General features: G+C 58.1%; 1 protein-coding gene across 1 annotated transcript in view; it reads right to left on the bottom strand.

Annotated features, from left to right (window-relative positions):
- Positions 1 to 15,905, bottom strand: part of CERK (ceramide kinase) — a 41,627-nt gene extending 25,722 nt beyond the window's left edge. Inside the window, exon 1 of the mRNA XM_038551559.1 lies at positions 15,773 to 15,905. Coding sequence (XP_038407487.1) covers positions 15,773 to 15,905 — 133 coding nt within the window. The remainder of the gene's footprint in view (positions 1 to 15,772) is intronic.
- Positions 15,906 to 18,235: the final 2,330 nt, after the last annotated feature.

The raw sequence follows: 18,235 nt of genomic DNA, 5'->3' as shown, positions 1-18,235 counted from the left end.
GGGTGGTCCCCTGAATCCGTTTCATCGCACACAGCCGTGAGGGGACTAGGCCTCTGGAACCCCTGCAGCCTCCGCTCACTCGGGTACTCCCCGGGCACCGGACCCCGTCCCCGCCGCGGACCCAGTCCCGCCTGCCCACACCTTCCGGGGGAAACTGTCACAGAGGGAGCACATCGAGCTGATGTCGGGGTGACAGTGCAGGGCTGGACGCGGTGGGGATGGGCTCAGGGTCAGGGCAGGGACTGGAGTGGGGCCAGATGCTGCTCAGAAGGTGTCCTGGCCAAGAAGCAGGAGCCCAGGGAAGGACCGGGATGGAAGGCCGGGACGGAGGGACGGAGGGACGGAGGGACGCAGGCCCGGGGAAGCCTCCACCGGTGAGCGGGAGCTCAGAGGCTCTGGGCGGAGGGAGGCCTGGTCTGCCTCAGTCTGCCCCTGGGTAACTGAAATGTAGGGGACAGGACGGGACGAGGGACAAGACACAGGGAGGGGCTCTGGGGCGAACCTCTGCGGCTCCCACTCCCTTCAGCCTACACCAGCCCTCGCTGGTCCTCGGGTGAGACAAGACCAGCGTGTGCAAGCAGGACGTACTATTCCACACGCGCATCACTTCCCACGGAGCACGTATGCGGGAAGACACAGAACCGGCCTCTCCCAAGAGGGACAGAGATCGGCAGGGAGGGGAAAACCCCTCTCCCTGAGGACTGGCAGGAACAGAGTGCAGGGCCCGGCCTGGGGCTGCCCCTTGCAGGAGCACAGGAAGCAGGGCTTGCTGGATGGGGACGCGGACGGGGATGCGGATGGGGACGCGGAGGGGGCTCAGCTGGCCGGGGGTGGGGAAGCACCTGAGCCACTGGCTGAGCCTACATTTCACGACCATGCATGCGGATGATGGTGTCACGCTAACACGGATCTCAGGAAGTTACCTAAGTTCGGGGGTCAGAGAGGTCCTCCCCTCTGTCCCCCTCATCTGCGCTCAGTGGAGGACCAGCCTCCAGGGCCCGGGCACTCATTTCCTCTTCGGTTCACTGCACATGTGCAGCTCATGAGCAGGAGGCCCTCTTCCTCCAAACTCCCATCTCTAGGAGGCAAAGAGCTCCACCGAGAACGAGGAGACGCCCGCAAGGCCCGCAGGACACAGAGCGTCCCCCACTTCCCCCAGTCTGCTCCGAGGGGGGCCCAGGGGGGAATCACAGCGGCCCCGTGCGGGCAGCCTCCACCTGCTGGACACGCTGAGCGTTAGCCCTGGACCGGGAAACAGAGGGATGCCTTGCAAAGAGTTAACGGTGGGGACCAGGTGGGGGGCACATTCACTTCTACCCGAGATTAGCCTAGCGTCTCTAGAGTTTGCCTGCATTTTGCCTCGTCTCGCACTACACAAGAGGCTAGAACAAAAAAGAACCGTCTGTAAAAGAGCAGGTGGTGAGAAGAGAAGTCAGAGGTCCTGCCTTGAGCAAAGGTCACTTCCAGGCCGGAGCGGACCTGGCTGGCGGCCAAGTCGTTGGTAGCAACACACCCCGGCGGGACCAGCCAGGCAAGGGCGTGGGGGCCCAGGGCTCAGGCTGGCCCACCCTCCAGCCCAGCCGCCCCCCAGCCCCCCATCAGGGGCATAGTCCTGCCTGACCCGGGCCTGTGACGCCCCGAGCACCCCTCGGGTAGACTCACCCCCGATCTTACTCCTCATCACCGCATCCTTCGAGCTGATCGCGGCCCCAGAGCAGTGGCCCAGGCTCACGGGAGTCACCTCTCACCTTATAAAAGTAACCGCCTGACACCTCCTCCTGAAAGCTCTCTAGGGAAGCAGGCTTCTGGGATCGGCAGGTACCCCCACGGACACGACGAGGCTGGAAGCCACAAAGCTTCCTGCGCCCAGGGCCTTCAGGCACCTCTCCTGCTGCGGCCGTCCGGCCACTGCTGGATCTGAGCAGCACCCGGGGCTCCCTCACAAATGCCCAGGGCACCCCCAACATTGCAGGCGTTGGCCAGGGTCTCCTGGGGGCACCGGCCCCAGTAGAGAACCACCGCTCTGGGGCATCACTTAGCAACCTGTTGTTTAAACAGAAAACACAGAAGGAAACTAAGGCCACTCCCGGGGGTGTGGAGGAAAGGCAGGCCCCCCCAGTACCCTCCCACATCGGAGACCCCCAGGTCCCAGGTACACGTGTGCCTGTCCCACGGGTGCCTCATGCCCAACCTGCTAAATCCAAACCCAGGAGACCCCTGGGTGGCTCAGTGGTTTTGCACCTGCTATCAGCCCAGGGCGTGACCCCGGGGTCCCGGGATCGAGTCCCACATCAGGCTCCCCACAGGGAGCCTGTTTCTCCCTCTGCCTATATCTCTGCCTCTCTCTTCTATGTCTCTCATGAATAAATAATATCTTTTTTTTTTTTTGGATTTTATTTATTTATTGAGACACACATAGAGAGAGAGAGAGAGAGAGAGAGAGAGAGAGAGAGAGGCAGAGACACAGGCAGAGGGAGAAGCAGGCTCCACGCAGGGAACCCAACGTGGGACTCGATCCCAGGTCTCCAGGATCACACCCCGGGTCGCAGTCGGCACCAAACCGCTGCGCCACCGGGGCTGCCCGAATAAATAAAATCTTAAAAAAAAAAATCCAAACCCATCCTTTCTAGTGTGCTGCCCCTTTCCAGAGACATCCTTCCCTGCAGCATCTGCCCACCATCCTCCCAGGAGCCCTGCCTGACTTCTTCCCTCCACCCCCAGCCCGACCCCACCCCCCACCGTGCACCCCTCGTCCCTCCCCCTCTCCCAGTGCACGCAGAGGCAAATGTGTCACAATCTTTCGTGGCCTCTCCCACTGTGCTGGGAGGTGCCTGGATGGTGCTGGGACACCCTGCTGCTCACCACACAGGTTGGCAACACCCCAGGCTGGGGGGCAGCTTCGGAGCCCTTCCCACCACCCACCTCCCGGCAAAGCATTGCAGGAGCCTGGGGTGCGGGCCCCAGAGCGCTGTCCCCGCTCCCCCCGCGGCCTTCCCGTCTCATCCCCGTGCCCTGCACGACCGCCCTCATACAGCAAACACTCTAAACGTCTGTTTGAGTAAATAAGCACAGATGCCCCCAACGGAACTTCAAGATTTTCATCCCAAGTTCAGCCAAATTCTAAAACAGCCTTGTAGAGATTCACGATGTCACTGGTACCGTTTACAAAGCCTCTCTACGATGCTGAACCACTACGCTAAAATGACCTTTCTATTGGTGATTCTAAGAACTCCTGAGACGGTGGTGACGCCACCCCTGAAACAGGACGGAAGTTGTGACCTAACCCGACTGCTGGGGCCACAGCCACCCTGAGAGGGGAGCGCTGGAAAGCCAGCATGTCCCAGCTCAGGGAGCCCTGCCTTGAATGGGGTGCATGGGGGGGTCCTCCGGACAAGATGAGAGAGGACGACGAAGCATCACACATCCCGATGCCACCTGACACCCTCTGAGCTGCCGCGTGCCGACAGATCGCTCTGCCCATTCTTCCCCGGCTCCTCGCTCGTGGGAACCCTCTCGGGGCTCTGGGTGTGGGTGTGTGTCTGTTGTGTGCTCACGTGTGTGCATGCAGAGCTGGGGGAGGGTCTGGGGGCCACTGCGCCCCACTGCGGGCTCCTGGAAGAGCGGGCCCCGCCACATGGTCACCTGCTCCTGCTCATAACCCTGACCTCTGACCTCCACTGTCCACCTGCTCCCCACCCTGGGGGGCGCTGGGCTGCCACACAGACCCATGACTTCTCCATAGGACACGCTGTGATTTTGGCCACCTGGTCCCACCAGCCCCGCTCTGTCCCCTCACCTCACTCCAGCTCCCCAGGCCCCCCGGCCTTGGCTGACCTCCTCCCTTCAGACGGTGACAGAATGTTCACAAAACCATCAAGAAATCTGACTCACTCGCGATGGCTTTGACCATAACTCGTATCAATATAATTTCCTGGGATCCCTGGGTGGCGCAGCGGTTTGGTGTCTCCCTTTGGCCCAGGGCGCGATCCTGGAGACCTGGGATCGAATCCCACGTCGGGCTCCCGGTGCATGGAGCCTGCTTCTCCCTCTGCCTGTGTCTCTGCCTATCTCTCTCTCTGTGTGTGTGTGACTATCATAAATAAATAAAAATTAAAAAATATATATACGTATAATTTCCTGTGTCCTCAAACTGAATTTCCCAAGAATATGTCACTACACAACCAGACAAAAAAAGTTTTAAACAAGGGACACGCTGTCCGGGCACGCTCCCCGGGAGCCGGGCACCTGCTGGGGACGCCGGAGCTCAGGGCCGCCACGCAGCAACTCAAAAGCTGGCATCTGAAAAGACGCCTACGACCTGCCGGGCGAGTCAGCGGAGCTGCGAGAACGTGCGTTCCCTCCCGGGCTTGGCCCAACCGACACCGGTCGGGCTTCGATATTTAAGAAAACCTTTCACCCCAAGGGCCCACAAACAGCGCACCGGGCGGCCCCACGCGCGTCGGGAGGCCGCGCCGGCTGGCTCCGGGCTCACCTTCACCTGGTGGCTCCCCCGGCCATGCCCTCGGGGACACGCAGCCCTCCCTCTGGCTGCTCTTTCTCTTCACCTGGCTACGGTTTCCACGACTCCTGGTCTTGAAAAGGCCTGACTTGGAATCCAGCGCAGAAATACGGTGTCACCCCCTTCCCAGGCACCGAAGCCCGGAGAACAGCTGTTCAGGCCCAGCTGGCCATCAACACATACCCGGGAGACGCGCTGCTCGGATGGACGACACTCCCGCCGTGGATCGGCACGGTCATGTCCAGGGTCAGGTACGGGCAAGGGAGGGCCCAAGTGCAAGAAGGGCCGCCTGCGTTCAAAGGGGACGCCGGGGCAGTGTGGTGGCAGGTCATGGCACCGAGACGATCGCCGCGGGCCGGGGGCGAACAGACAGCAGGACAACGGGGCCGGGGGAGAGCACAGGGTGGGAGGACACCCAGGTCGGCGGTGAGCCTTTCTTCCTTTCCTTCCCCTGCCCGCGACAGGAACCTGCCTCCCGTCCTGGCGCTGTCACCATGCGGGCAACACGTCTAGCTTAGGGCAACGGAGTTGAAGCTTAGAATTGAAATTTTAAGGAGTGTCCACGTTTGCGATGCTGTAAAAACTAAGCAAATGCAAAGTAAAGAAAAATACAGAAGAGGCACATTTTCAACCAAATTGGAAAAAGAAAACCATACATTTTCAATCCTCGATATTTTTATTTTACACCGTTAAACATTTTATAAACTGATCTCAAATGCGACACTCACTCTGACCGCTCCTCTCCCCTGATGATAAATTCCACCATGTGTCCAATGCACTATGGATCCCAAAGTAGTGCGGAATGAATTTATCAGGTGCCGCCGGGGACGTGCAGCCCCTACATGACCTGCTGGCGTGTAAAGGAAGTTCTAGCCACAGTCACATGGAGCCCACTGCCACCCCTCAGACATACTAGCAAACACCCACGTGCATACTGCACATCCCACCAGACACACACACAACACCAGGCACACACACACCACATACACCCCCACATACACATGCGTACCCGCTACCTGCCTCACCCAGGGTCTCCTCCTTCCCAGCCTCCTCCTCAGCACACGGGCCCCCTCTGTGATCACAGTGTGCACACACACACATGCACACACGTCGTCATTTTTCTGCCTCCCTGCTAGGTCCCAGCTCCCTGAGGACGGCTCTGCCTGTGGTGTCCAGGGCCGCCTGTGTGTCCTCAGGGGGCCCCACGTGCTCACACCGTGTAAAGCTGATGCGCTGGCTCTATGCTGGGAGTGTGGTGAGAGCAGCAAGCCTGGCCCTGGTGAGTGCAGGTCTGTGCTACATCTACATCTGATTGTACATGCGTACAATCCTCACGACAACTCCAGGGTAAGTAGGATCCTCGCTGTACAGACGGACTCAACAGGAGACTTCACACATCTCCAATCTCTGGGAAGTCAGAGACCTCACCCAGGCCACCGACAGTGAGCAGCAGGCCCAGGACCAGCTCTGGCCCATCGACCAAAACATACTCCTCTCAGGCGTCCCCGCTCTGCCTGCACCTGGTCCCGAAGGGCCCACCTCAATGCCAGGGCCCGAGACAGGCCACGGGCAGTGCGCAGGAACAGCCACAAACCATACAGCAAACTGTGTGCACTTGCACGCGTATCTTTAATTTTGAAGGACTTCCACTTTCATTTGTATGGATCTCCTTATAAATACTATAGCAGGGCAGGTCATTTTGTTAGGTTTTGCTCATTTTATAAATAATTCTTAGAATGTGGCTCACATGAGCCAGAAGGCGCTGGCTGCCCCAGCCTCACCCACTCTGCCCATCAGACCTCAGACGGACGGAGACACACCTCTGTGTGTTTAAGCTCATCATGACGTCTTCTAATAACAATAAAGCAATCCATTTTAAGGGTCACTGGTACTGGTTCAAACATTACAACTGAGAAACATGTTCTCATATAACAAAGTCCTTTCTAAAAATGGAATGAAATGTTGCCGCCAAATCTCAGCTCAAAGTTTAAGCGCTTTGCTGACAACAGGTACAGCTCCCTGTGCTTCCCTTCATGAGGAGGGTGATTTGTGTTGAGAGGCAGTTAACCCTCCAGCAAAGGTGAGGACCAAATGTCCACCACATCCCAGGAAAGTCACAGGTGATGCCAGTGAGACCACCAGCTCTGCAGCTATCTGGACACACCCACCCAGGGGCAATGGCAAGGGCCATGCCTTCTGTTGTCTCCCTTGTTGGGTCTGTTCTGTATGCCCTGCCCTCAGTCCCCATCATGACCTGCTCAGGTGAATTCCCTTCACAATCATGACTCAGTTGAGAAACAGTGTCTGCTGTCAATCAGCTTTACCGCTCCCAGTTCCGGGATGACCCTGAGTGCACACATGGGCCACGCATCCAAGGGGAGAGGGACTTCCTATGTGTCATGAGGGTGGCATGTGTGTGTGAGTATACACACATACACACACACACACACACACACAAATGGGGTGGCATCAAGATAGTCGGAGCATGCCCCTCTCCAAGGCTCCCCCGCAGACACCCAGGAGGCCTGACACTGGACCAGAACAAAAGCAAGTTCACAATCAAGGGCACGGCTCTGTTCCACGACACTGTGTCATATACCAGGGCCCTGTGCAGGAAGGAGCAGATGGGACAGGCCAGGAGTGGGCCACAACACAATGGTGTGGCCTGACATGCTGGGTCAAAGTCTGAGCCTTCTGTGTGCTCAGGAGGCAGGTGATGGTGAGAAAAAAAGACAACAGAGATTTAAAAACATGATTCAACCATATGTAATCTAAACTTACTTCAAATCTAACAATGGAACAAGTAGAGAGTAAAAGGATGAAAAAGACATGTCACACAAACATTAATCAAAAGAAAGCAGGAGTTGGGGCACCTGGGTGGCTCAGCTGGTTAAAAGTCCAATTCTTGATTTCAGCTCAGGTCATAATCTCAGGGTCATGAGATCAAGCTCCACATCAGGCTCTGCACGCAGCTCAGAGTCTACTGGAGACTCTATCTCTCCTTCTCCTTCTGCCCCTCCCCCTCCACTCATGCATGTGTGTGCTCTCTCTCTGAAAGCAAACATGCAAGAAAGCAACCAAGCAAGCAGGCTGGCAGGAGTGGCTTGTTAACAGATAATGTAGACCTCAGAACAAAGAAAACTACCACAGAGATGGATATTACATAATGAAAAAGCATCAACTCCAAATGAAGAGATAGCAATCCTGAACATGTATGCATCAAACAACAGAGCAGGAAAATACATAAAGCCAAAATTTATTTTTTTTAAAGATTTTATTTATTTATTCATGAGACACACAGAGAGAGAGGCAGAGACACAGGTAGAGAGAGGAGAAGCAGGCTCCCTGCACGGAGCCCGATGCGGGACTCGATCCCAGGACTCCAGGATCACACCCTGGGCCAAAGGCAGACGCTCAACCACTGAGCCACCCAGGCGTCCCTAAAGCCAAAATTTATACAACTACAAGGCAAGGCAAAATAGAGAAGTCCACAATTATATTTGGAGACTTCAACAATCAATAGAACAGCTAGACAGATCAGCAAGGATATTAAGAACCAACACGATCATCAACCAACAGGAGCCATCACATTTCTCCGACAACAGCAGAATACACACTCTACCAGGTGCCTATGGAACATACACCACCACAGGCCACATCACTCCAATGCATTCCTCTTATTATTAAGTTACTTCACGCTTTGGGGGATGTAGGCAGATTTGTGTGAAAACTGGTCAGAGAGAAAGGAACTGGTCCAATTCTGATGCCTGAGCCCAATCTGCAAATGGATATGCTCTTCCTCAGAGGGAACGTGAGCTTTCTGCTTACACACCAGTGCATGATGGGACCAGAACCCAAATGGGTGTGTTTCCTAAATTGCAGTATTGTTTTTTCCAGATGACCAGATTTGTTTGCTTGCCTGTTTTGAAGGTCAAAATATTTTTAGTCATCTGGATTAGCTGCTTTTACAATACATCACATGGTTATTCCCTCTCTACAAATGATGATTTAGAGCAGGGTCAGCAAGCTGCAGGCCAAATCCAGCCAGCTGTCTGCTTTTATAAATAAAGTTTTATTGGCACACAGCCACATGAGTTCATTTATATACTGCCTATAGCTGCTTTTGTGCTAAAACAGCAGAGCTGAAGAATTGTGACCCACAAAGCCTAAAACATTTGTTATCAAGCCCTTTAAGAAAATGTTTGCGGGCATGTTTTAGAGTAACAAAACTTAACCTTGAATGACCTCAGAAAAATTACAATTTTTCTGAGCATGTTCGGCTACTGCTAAATCAGGGAATCTGATAATAATGGTGGCAAGCGCCTGAGGAGATGCCACAGGAGTGTCTGCTGTTTTACGACATCTGCTAAGACCAGGCTGTGTGCCTCTTCCTACAGGGGCGCTTACCCAAATCTGGAGATTCTATTCTTTTCTGAAAAAGGTAGATAGGATTGCCATTTATTCCCTGTGGCGATACACTGAGATTCCTCTCTACCCGAGCGTGCAGGTCATAGCTTTATGTCATCTGCCTGCATTACTTGTGGTTTCAGAACAGGGCACAAACAGGACTTCTGCAGCGTATACCAGGTGGGCATTTGGCACGTGGCACTTTAGGGTTTGAGGTGTTACCCTTCAGGATTGTGGAGAATTTGTTGGCTTTGTACAATTTCTTCCGCTTCCTAATTACTCCCCGTGGTTTCAAACCCACTCCCCTTTCAGAGAAAAGCAAGGGTGTTTAACAGCAAAAACCCAGCAAGAGATTCCTGGGAGCCCCTCTCCCACCTCTCCCTGCAGGGGCTGTGGGAGCACAATGCCCGCAGGCCCTCTCCCCTGCTGCTTGGCCAGGGGGTGTGGGGGGCTCCTAGAGAAAGGGATGAACTGACACTGGATTCTGCTCTCCCAAGAGAATGCAGGGTAGAGAAGACAAAAACATTCTAAAATTTAATTTAAGGGCAGCCTGGGTGGCTCAGCAGTTTAGCGCCGCCTGCAGCCCAGGGCCTGATCCTGGAGACCCGGGATCGAGTCCCACATCGGGCTCCCTGCCTGGAGCCTGCTTCTCCCTCTGCCTGCGTCTCTCCCTCCCTCCTTCTGTGTTTCTCATGAATAAATAAATCTTAAAAAAAAATTTAATTTCAAAAGCAAAACTCACAACGTAAAGCACAGAGCAATAACTAGCAGAGAAGTGCAAACAGAGCCATACAAAACGCAAAAGACAAAGTCTGCTGAAGGGCAAAGTACTAGCAGGGCTGGGCCTGGAAGGAGGGTAGGATTCGAACCCGGGAACAGGAGAGTCTGGCACAGAAGCGGGGCTGAATCGGAAGGTGGCAGGTCGGGCAGGTACCATGGGGCCAGCTCAGGGAGGCGGAGTGCAAGCCAGGCACCCGCAACAGGACGCCCCCGGGGCAGCGAGTGGCGCCTGCAGAACTCTCCAGCAGAGCATCAGTACAGCTGCGCCCAGCGCTGCCCACTCAGGCCCCTTCCTTAGAGGGGTTCAAGGTGCTTCCCAGACTTCTGACCCCACCACCTGGGGTTCAAGCATCACAGGAGCCTTCTAATGAGGTGACACAGTGGGCAAGAAAGATGCAAAGGAGAGGCCGGGGCGGGAGGCGGCAAGAGGCATCTGAAGCCGCGTGCAGAGAAAGAGAAGCACGGGCCGTGGGAACGGGCGAGAGGAGGCGGGGGACGCAGTGGGGCAGCAGCGTGACCCCCCGGCCCGGAGCCGGGCGCGGAAGCTGCAGGGCGACTCGAGTCGGAGATGCTGGCCGCCTCCGGCGGGGGATCAGACGTCACTGCAAACTTGGAACCAGAGCTCAGGAGCAGGTCCGGGCAGAGCAAGCATTAAGTCCACACGGGCCGGTCATGCTGACCGTGAAGTCCACGTAAGACCGTAGGGAGCCCGCCTTCCGCAGGCCCGACCTGCTCGTTCACGAAGCAGCACACCCAAGCACAAAGCAACCACATCCCGTAAGAAAGTCCATGTGCACAAGCCTGCGCTGTCGGAGAAGAAAGAGAAATCGGGAGAGAAGCAAGCAAACACCATCTGCAGTGCCGGAACAAACACCAGCAAACGAACCTTCTGAACTAAGACAGTTCCTCAAGTACTAGTGTTTTCCCTGAGATTAAGGATCAGATATGAGATGGTGAGTCAAATAATAGATCCTTTTTTAAAAACAGTTTCAAAATATTCCCAGATTAATTTCCCAAAGCAGCAAAGCAGCTCGCACACCCATCGCAAGCTGCTCTGCAATTTATGCTGCTTGGTTTCAGCATCTACCCAGCCGTTCGTCACCCACCCTTGAATCCTGTTCTTCTGTGAACGGCCTGTACGTATTCTGTGCAATGGATCTTTTAAATCAAAAAAAATTTTTTTGAGAGAGAGAGAGAGAGCCTGCACACAAGAGGAGGAGAGAGGGGCAGAGGGAGAGAAAGAGAGAATCTTAATCAGGTTCTGTAGCCAGTGGTGCAGAGCCTGATGAGGCAGGCCATCCCAGGACCCCGAGGTGACCTGAGCTGATATCAAGGGCCTGAGGCTCAGCTAACAGCGCCACCCAGGTGCCCCTAGATCAATTTTTATCTGTTTAAAATGTTTTTGTAATTTTAACCCTTTAACTGTCATATTTGTTGCAAATCATTCTCATTTTTTTAAAATTATAGTCTTACCAAAAAATTGTTAAGATTTTTATTTATTGGGCAGCCTGGGTGGCTCAGCAATTTAGTGCCGCCTTTGGCCCAGGGCCTGATCCTGGAGACCAGGGATCGAGTCCCACGTCGGGCTCCCTGCATGGAGCCTGCTTCTCCCTCTGCCTGTGTCTCTGCCTCTCTCTCTCTGTGTCTTTCATGAATAAATAAATAAAATCTTTAAAAAAAAAAAGATTTTTATTGAAATAATCTAGATTTTTCTTTTATTCCTTGATTCCATCCTGGTTAGTGAGGTCTTCCCACATTCCAAAATTATAAATTGTCCCCTGTTTTCTTGTACTAATTTATTCTTACATGAAAATCTTCAGGGTAGCCCGAGTGGCTCAGCAGTTTAGTGCCGCCTTCGGCCCAGGGCCTGATCCTGGAGTCTTGGGATCGAGTCCCACGTCAGGCTCCCGACATGGAGCCTGCTTCTCCCTCCTCCTGTGTCTCTGCCTCTCTCTGTGTCTCTGTGTCTCTCATGAATAAATAAAATCTTAAAAAAAAAAAAAAAAAAGAAAAGAAAATCTTCAACCCATCCAATTCTGATTTTGAGGAACTTTTATATCATGAATGACTAAAAAGGGCATTTGTCATATCATGTCACAAAATACTGCACAACCAAGAAAAATCATGTCTTAAGACATGCGCTTTCCTATGCCAGCTTTTGACTCCTAAACATCATCCAAGAGAAAGAAAAGCATATGCCTCCCCCCCAAGGACTTGTACACACGTGATCAGCATCCTTATTCACACAGCCAAACACTGGAAATGTTCTCCAAGTCCATCAAGTGAATGGATAAACACACTGGTTTTCTCATACAATGCACTATTACTCCGTGACGAGGAAGAACCAACCACAGATACACAATGAATCGCAAAAAGATTGAGACAAAGAAGGCAGAGACAAGGGCACATGCTGCATGATTGCACTTACAGGAAATCCTATTAGAGGTCAAATCCATCCCTGTTGGTGGAGCATGAGGAAGGTTCTGGGCTGACCCGAACGTCCTATATCTTGATGGGGTGATGCTTAGGTGCATAGATTTCTCAAAACTCCCCAAACTATACCCTTAAAATGTGTGCATTTTGCTGTATACAAATCATACCTCAATAAAGCTGACCTTTTTTTTTTTTTTAAGATTTTATTTGGGATGCCTGGGTGGTTCAGTGGTTGAGCATCTGCCTTTGGCTCAGGTCATGACCCCGGGGTCTCGGGATCGAGTCCTACATTGGGCTCCCCTCAGGAATCTGCTTCTCCCTCTCCCTGTGTCTCTGCCTCTGTGTGTCTCTCATGAATAAATAGATAAAATCTTTAAAAAAAAAAACAAACAGATTTTATCTATCTGTTTGAGAGTGAGCCCGTGCTGAAGGGAGGGGCAGAGGGGAAGGCACAGGCAGGCTCCCTGCTCGCTGAGCAAGGGGATGAGATGCCAGAGGAGATGAGATCGGGCTTGATCTCAGGACCTGGGATCATGACCTGAGCCAACGTCAGACGTTAAAGCTGTTTTTAAAAAGGCACGTTTCAAGTGAGTAAATAGTACCGTGGAAAACATTCTGCAGTATGTTTCCCTAGCTTTTCTTTCATGTGTGTTTACATAGACAAAAACACCACATGGTATTCACTGCTAAAGGGTGAGACACAGGGTGATTTCTATGTGCCTGCTTTTCTGTGTTTTCTAGATTTTAAATGTCCTGTATGTTTTGCTTGGCACTGCACAGACAGTATCAGAGATACCCCTCATAAACACAGCAGCGCCCCGGCCAAGCAGCTCAGCACCAGGCCTGGGGCATTGGGGGTGGGGGGCTGCTGGAAGGAAGGGGAGGGTGGAGGCTGGGCAGCGGTGACCACCGCCTCCCCCAGACCCAGACACACACACGCACACACAAGCACAATCCTGCCACCCCGACCCTAACAGAAGGCCTTCAGAGTCTGAGGATGTAACCCAGACACAGCTACAGCTCGTTTCAAATTCAGCTAGCCCGACCCACTCTGGCCCAGGACGCCTCTGCCGGGTTTCCTGTTTTCAGTGGGCCTCACTTCCGACCAGGCTGGCACCCAGGCGCACCCGCTCTCACAGCATCCTCGGGCAGGGCGGCCCTCTCGGGGACCAGGAGACTCTGCCCCTCCCAATTCCTGGTCCCAGCTTGGCCCTGCAGCCCTGAGCCACATTCCCGGCACGGTGACCCACAGGGGAAAGAGCACGTGCCTGGATTAAAAACATAGCTCCCTGGTGCGTGTCTCTTGCCTCTGTGAGCAATCAGTTCACGGTTTCCAGGTCTTGCATCTGGAAACAGAGGAGTGACGTTCTCAAGCTGAGAGAGTCAGATGCAATAACCTGGGTGGCCACACCCCACCCAGTGCACACGGCGGCCCTGGCCCGGCTCCCTTCTCCGACCTCCGGTGACAGGCACACGCGATGCATGCCTTCCCCATCTGTCCCTGGGGAGCTAATTGAACGAAATGTCAGCAGCCCTGGCCTCTCTGGGGAGGGAACCCAAGCCCTTGGCATACCCGCCAGGAAGCTCCAGATGAGCCTGCACCAAAGAGCCTGCACCAAGGAGCCTGCGAGGTGGTTTGCAAAAGCAAAACCACCACCATCTCAGGAAGGGGACTGGCAGCCGAGGCAGCAAGCAGGAGCAGGAGCAGGAGCAGGAGCAGGAGCAAGCAGACCAAAGCAGGCACTGCCACCACGCAGTGCCCAGAGCCCGATGACTGGAAACCATTAGTGGCCTGCGGAGGGTGCCCACCTGAAAGCAGGCAGGGAGGGACTTCCCACCGGGCAGCCCACAGGAGTGGGGTGTGTCCAGGGTTCAAGCGGTGCTGAGGCCCTCGGGAGGCCACACTGCCAATGGCTGACTTGGGACCCACCAAGCTCGCCTTTAGACCACGGGGGACGTGGTTACTTAAACTTTCTCCGTAGCTGGGTCGCCCTGGCTGTAAGGTATGGGAACAGCGGCTCCGCAGGGGTCGTGTGTGAACATGACACAGAACAGCAGCGTGATGGCTGCACAGAAGTGCCCCATCCTTGAGCCCAGAGATTTACAGAACAGCTCAACGCCCTTGGGGCCAGGCCAGGCACCACTCACTGCAGCAGGAGAGGACAAGGAGGAGGAGGGGGACCCTGGTGGGTGGTGCCAGGAGGCCCAGGGGGAGGTCTGAGGCAAGGCATTTCTCCCAAAGGGACCTCATCAAGATCACACAGGAGGAAACTCTCAGACACGCAGCTGCGGGTAGGCTCTCCTTGGACACTGCTTCTGGTGACCCCAAAGCAGGAAACCAAGCGTTGGTCCTGGGCTCCCGGCTTCCCTAGACCTTGGCCCCGCCTCCGTTTCAGCTCTGCCCACCCCTCCTCCAACCCGCTGAGCCTCACAACCTCAGCATCAGGAAGCTGTGCCCCAACTGTCCCCAAAGCGTTTAAAAGGCATCCCAAACTCTGCCCAGGAGTGACTCCTGTCCTCTGCAACAGCCACCCCCAATAATTAAAACTGTAAATCCCTGCGTTGCCCACTGTGACTTCAGCAGACGGCAAGCCTGGTGGTAGTGACCCTCACTCTCTTCAAGCAGACCCGGGGCGGGGCTGGCAGCCTCCCTACTGCACTTCCTTGCACCTCCTCTGCTCACTCTCCAGGGATCCTGCAGGAGAGCTGAGCTGGATAAAGCCCTCAGGGGCTCCGAGGACTCCCGGAGAAGTCCCACCCCAGCCGCCTGCCCTGGGATGCCCCTGGCCCCACTTCCTCTCCCCCCACCTCCTGGCCGGTCCGAGGGCTCTCGCCGTCCTACCCCCTGCACCATCTCTCTCCCGTGTGCGCGGGTTGCTCCAGGTGCCCCGTCAGATGCACCCACCTAAGGGGGCTTTCGGCTCCACCCCGCCGCGGTGTCCGCAGACCCACAAGCCTCTGCACCGCGCCCCTCTGCCTCCCTTCCAGGGAAAAGCATCCACCGTGGCAGGGGCTTTGCCACGTGCGCCCAGCCCTCCCCACCGGCGTCTGTAGAAACTTGCACGGGACGAAGGAACCAAGCGGCGCCCGCCCCCCGCCCCCGGCCCCGCGCCCGCGCCCGCACCCGGCGGGGCTGCTCCCCGCTCCCCGCTCCCCGCTCCCCGCTCCCCGCTCCCCGCGGCCAGCGCCGCCCTCCGTAGTCCTCCCTCCTCCTCCCCAGCAGCAAGCGGCATCGCCTTCCTCGGCCTGGGCCACCCGCGGCCAGCTGCGCAGGGAGCCCCTCCCCGGACAAAGGGGTCCCTCGGGCCGGGCGTGTCCCGCCGCTTTTACCCAGATGACACCTCTCGGAGTCGGGAGGGCCTCGACCCGCGCCCCCGGGCCACCCCACGCGGCGCCCCGCCCGCCCGCCCTCGGCTCTGGCCCCCGCGTCGGAAGCGCGTCGGAGCTCGGCTCAACCGCTCCGTGCAACCTCGCCCCGTGCCCCGTGTCGTCGGAAGGGGTCCTTGGGGGGCCGCCCGCCAGGGGACCGTCCGCGGCGCCCCGCCTCGCCCCTGCGCCCGGCCCCGGCCCCCGCCCCCCCGGGCCTCCCCCCCCGGGGCCTCCCCCCGGGCCTCCCCCCGGCCCCACGCTCACCCGCGCCGGGCGCCCCGGCTCCGGGCCCCGGGCTCGGCCACCAGCGCAGCAGCGCCCGCGCGGGGTCGAGGCTCACGGCGCAGCGCCGCCGCTTCACCCACAGCTCGGAGCGCAGCGGCTCCGCCGCCCCCATCCCGCCGGCGCCCGCCCGCCCGCCCGCACCGCCTGCTCGGCCGCGGGGCCACGCCGAGGGGCGCGGGACCGTTAGGGCCCCCGGAGCGGGCGGCGGCGGCGGCGGCGGAGGAGGAGGAGGAGGCGCGGGGCGGGCGGGGCGGGCGGGGCGCGCGGGTGGGCGGCGCTGCGTCACCCCGTACGCTGGGCGGCCGCGGGGCACCGGGAGGGGGGCGGCGCGGGGGGCGGGGAGGGGACCCGGGGAGGGGACCCGGGGAGGGGGGCCGGCGCGGGGCTGAGGGGGTGCGGGGCAGCGGGGCGAGGACTAGACCCCGAGCGGGGGGGGGGGGGGGACAGGGGGAGGGGAGGGGCGAGGAGGGGGGCGGCGCGGGGGGCGGGGAGGGGAGGGGACCCGGGGGGGGGGCCGGCACGGGGCTGAGGGGGGGCGGGGCAGCGGGGCGAGGACTAGACCCCGAGCGGGGGGGGGGGGGGACAGGGGGAGGGGAGGGGCGAGGAGGGGGGCGGCGCGGGGGGCGGGGAGGGGAGGGGACCCGGGGGGGGGCCGGCACGGGGCTGAGGGGGTGCGGGGCAGCGGGGCGAGGACTAGACCCCGAGCGGGGGTGGGGGGGACAGGGGGAGGGGAGGGGCGAGGAGGGGGCCCGGCGCGGGGGGCGGGGACGAGGAGGCGATCGTGGGGCCCAGGAGCCCAGGAGCGGGCTGGGAGCGAGGAGGGGGCGGAAGGGGGGTCCAGGAGCCGCAGGGTGGGGGGCACCGAGGAGAGGCCGGCTGAGGGGATGCGATGGGGCTGGGGGTGCGAGGAGGGGGCGGCCCTCGAGGGTAGTGGCCCGCGGACCCTGATGTCTCCTCCTGGGGGGTCTGCAGGGTGCAGGCCCAGGAGGTGGGCTCCCTTGGCCGCTGGCCTTGGGGTCCTGGGCACGGTTGCTGGGCGGGCCTGGAGCCCAGCAGCACCTCCTTGGTGGGTCCTTCTGACAGGCGGGGACAGGGTGTCCGGCCCTCAGGTGGCAGGTGGCGCAGAAGGCGGCCGGCCTGGCCCTCGGGTGGGTGAGGGGCACCTGCGTCAATCAGAACGCGTTGCCCGTGGGCGGCTTGAATTTGGGCATCGGGTTGCCTCTGGAATCCTCGGCCTCCCCGGAGCTGGGCGGCCCTGCCTTCCTCTAGGAAACAAGCTGCCCATCCTGCACAGGCACCCATAGGACGAGCCAGCCCCATTGCCCACCCCCCTAAGCCTCCGCAGCTCCTCTCCTTATAGGCTGGGGAGGCAGGTGTCAGCACCCCATGCTCCTGAGGGCAACAGCTTTAGGCACTGGGGATTCAGCAGGTAAGGGATGGAGCCCCCGTGGGAAGCCGGCCATCTGGGTTTAGGGGTCCCCCTGTGACCCCCACACCCAGGCTGAGGACAGATTACCCCTGGAGAGGCATGTCCTGCTCACAGGGAGCAGAGGCACGGTTCACAGGCTGCCATCCTTTACTGCCTCCTGGACTATGTGTCCTGCTTGGGTTGGGGGCTGCAGAGAGCAGCGGGGGGTCAGGGGGTTGCCCAGACAGTCTCTGCCCCAGGCGCTCAAGGCCAGCCTGTGAGGGACAGAGAGGAACCAACAGATGGGAGAGGGCCTGCAGGCTGGCAGGCAGGGAAGGTCTTGCTCCTAAGGGCCTGGGTTAAGTGGGGAGTGGGGGGGTGCAGACAGCTGAACCCTCCCCTCCTGCGCAGGCCCAAGGAGTGGGAGGCGCTGCCCCAGATTCTTCTCATCAGAGGCCCAGCTCAGCCCTTCCCCATCCACAGGGAGAGCCTTCCCCGACCAGCCCGCTGAGTGGACCATGGCAGCTCACCCCCGCAGGGCTCCAGGCCTGCCCTCAGAGCTGCCGCTCCCCACCCAGCTCCAGGGGGACGGGAGCACATCTATCCCCGTAGCCCAGCGCTGAAAATAGTCCGAGTACACAGTAAGCGCTGCAGTACTTGGCACCTGAGCGCACCTGTCCTCGATTCATCAATGAAGAAGCTGCAACTCTGGGGAACTGTGTAACTTGCCTAAAGGCACAGGGCTCAGCAGTGACAGAGGTCCGCCTGCAGAGGCCCAAGGGACCCACGTGCCTCACTCTCCACTCTCCCTACCCAGCCCTGCTTCTCCTCGGCTCCTCCTGCAGGAGCCTTCCCTGCAGATGGCAGAAGGGCGGGCCCCGTGCCAGTGTTTGGCACCATGTAGCCACAAATACAGGTCTTGTCCTGCCAGCTCCCTGTGATTCACCCCTCACCAGGAGCCCAGCCCCTGTTCAGGCCAGGTGCAGGGGGAGAGGGGAGGGCGGGAGGTGAGGTGTGAGTCCGAGCCGCACCCT

Source organism: Canis lupus, chromosome 10, assembly GCF_011100685.1.
Source record: "Canis lupus familiaris isolate Mischka breed German Shepherd chromosome 10, alternate assembly UU_Cfam_GSD_1.0, whole genome shotgun sequence".
NCBI classification, from domain to species: domain Eukaryota; kingdom Metazoa; phylum Chordata; class Mammalia; order Carnivora; family Canidae; genus Canis; species Canis lupus.
The sequence above is the reverse complement of the archived record's forward strand: the minus strand, read 5'-3'. Positions and strand labels throughout refer to the sequence as shown.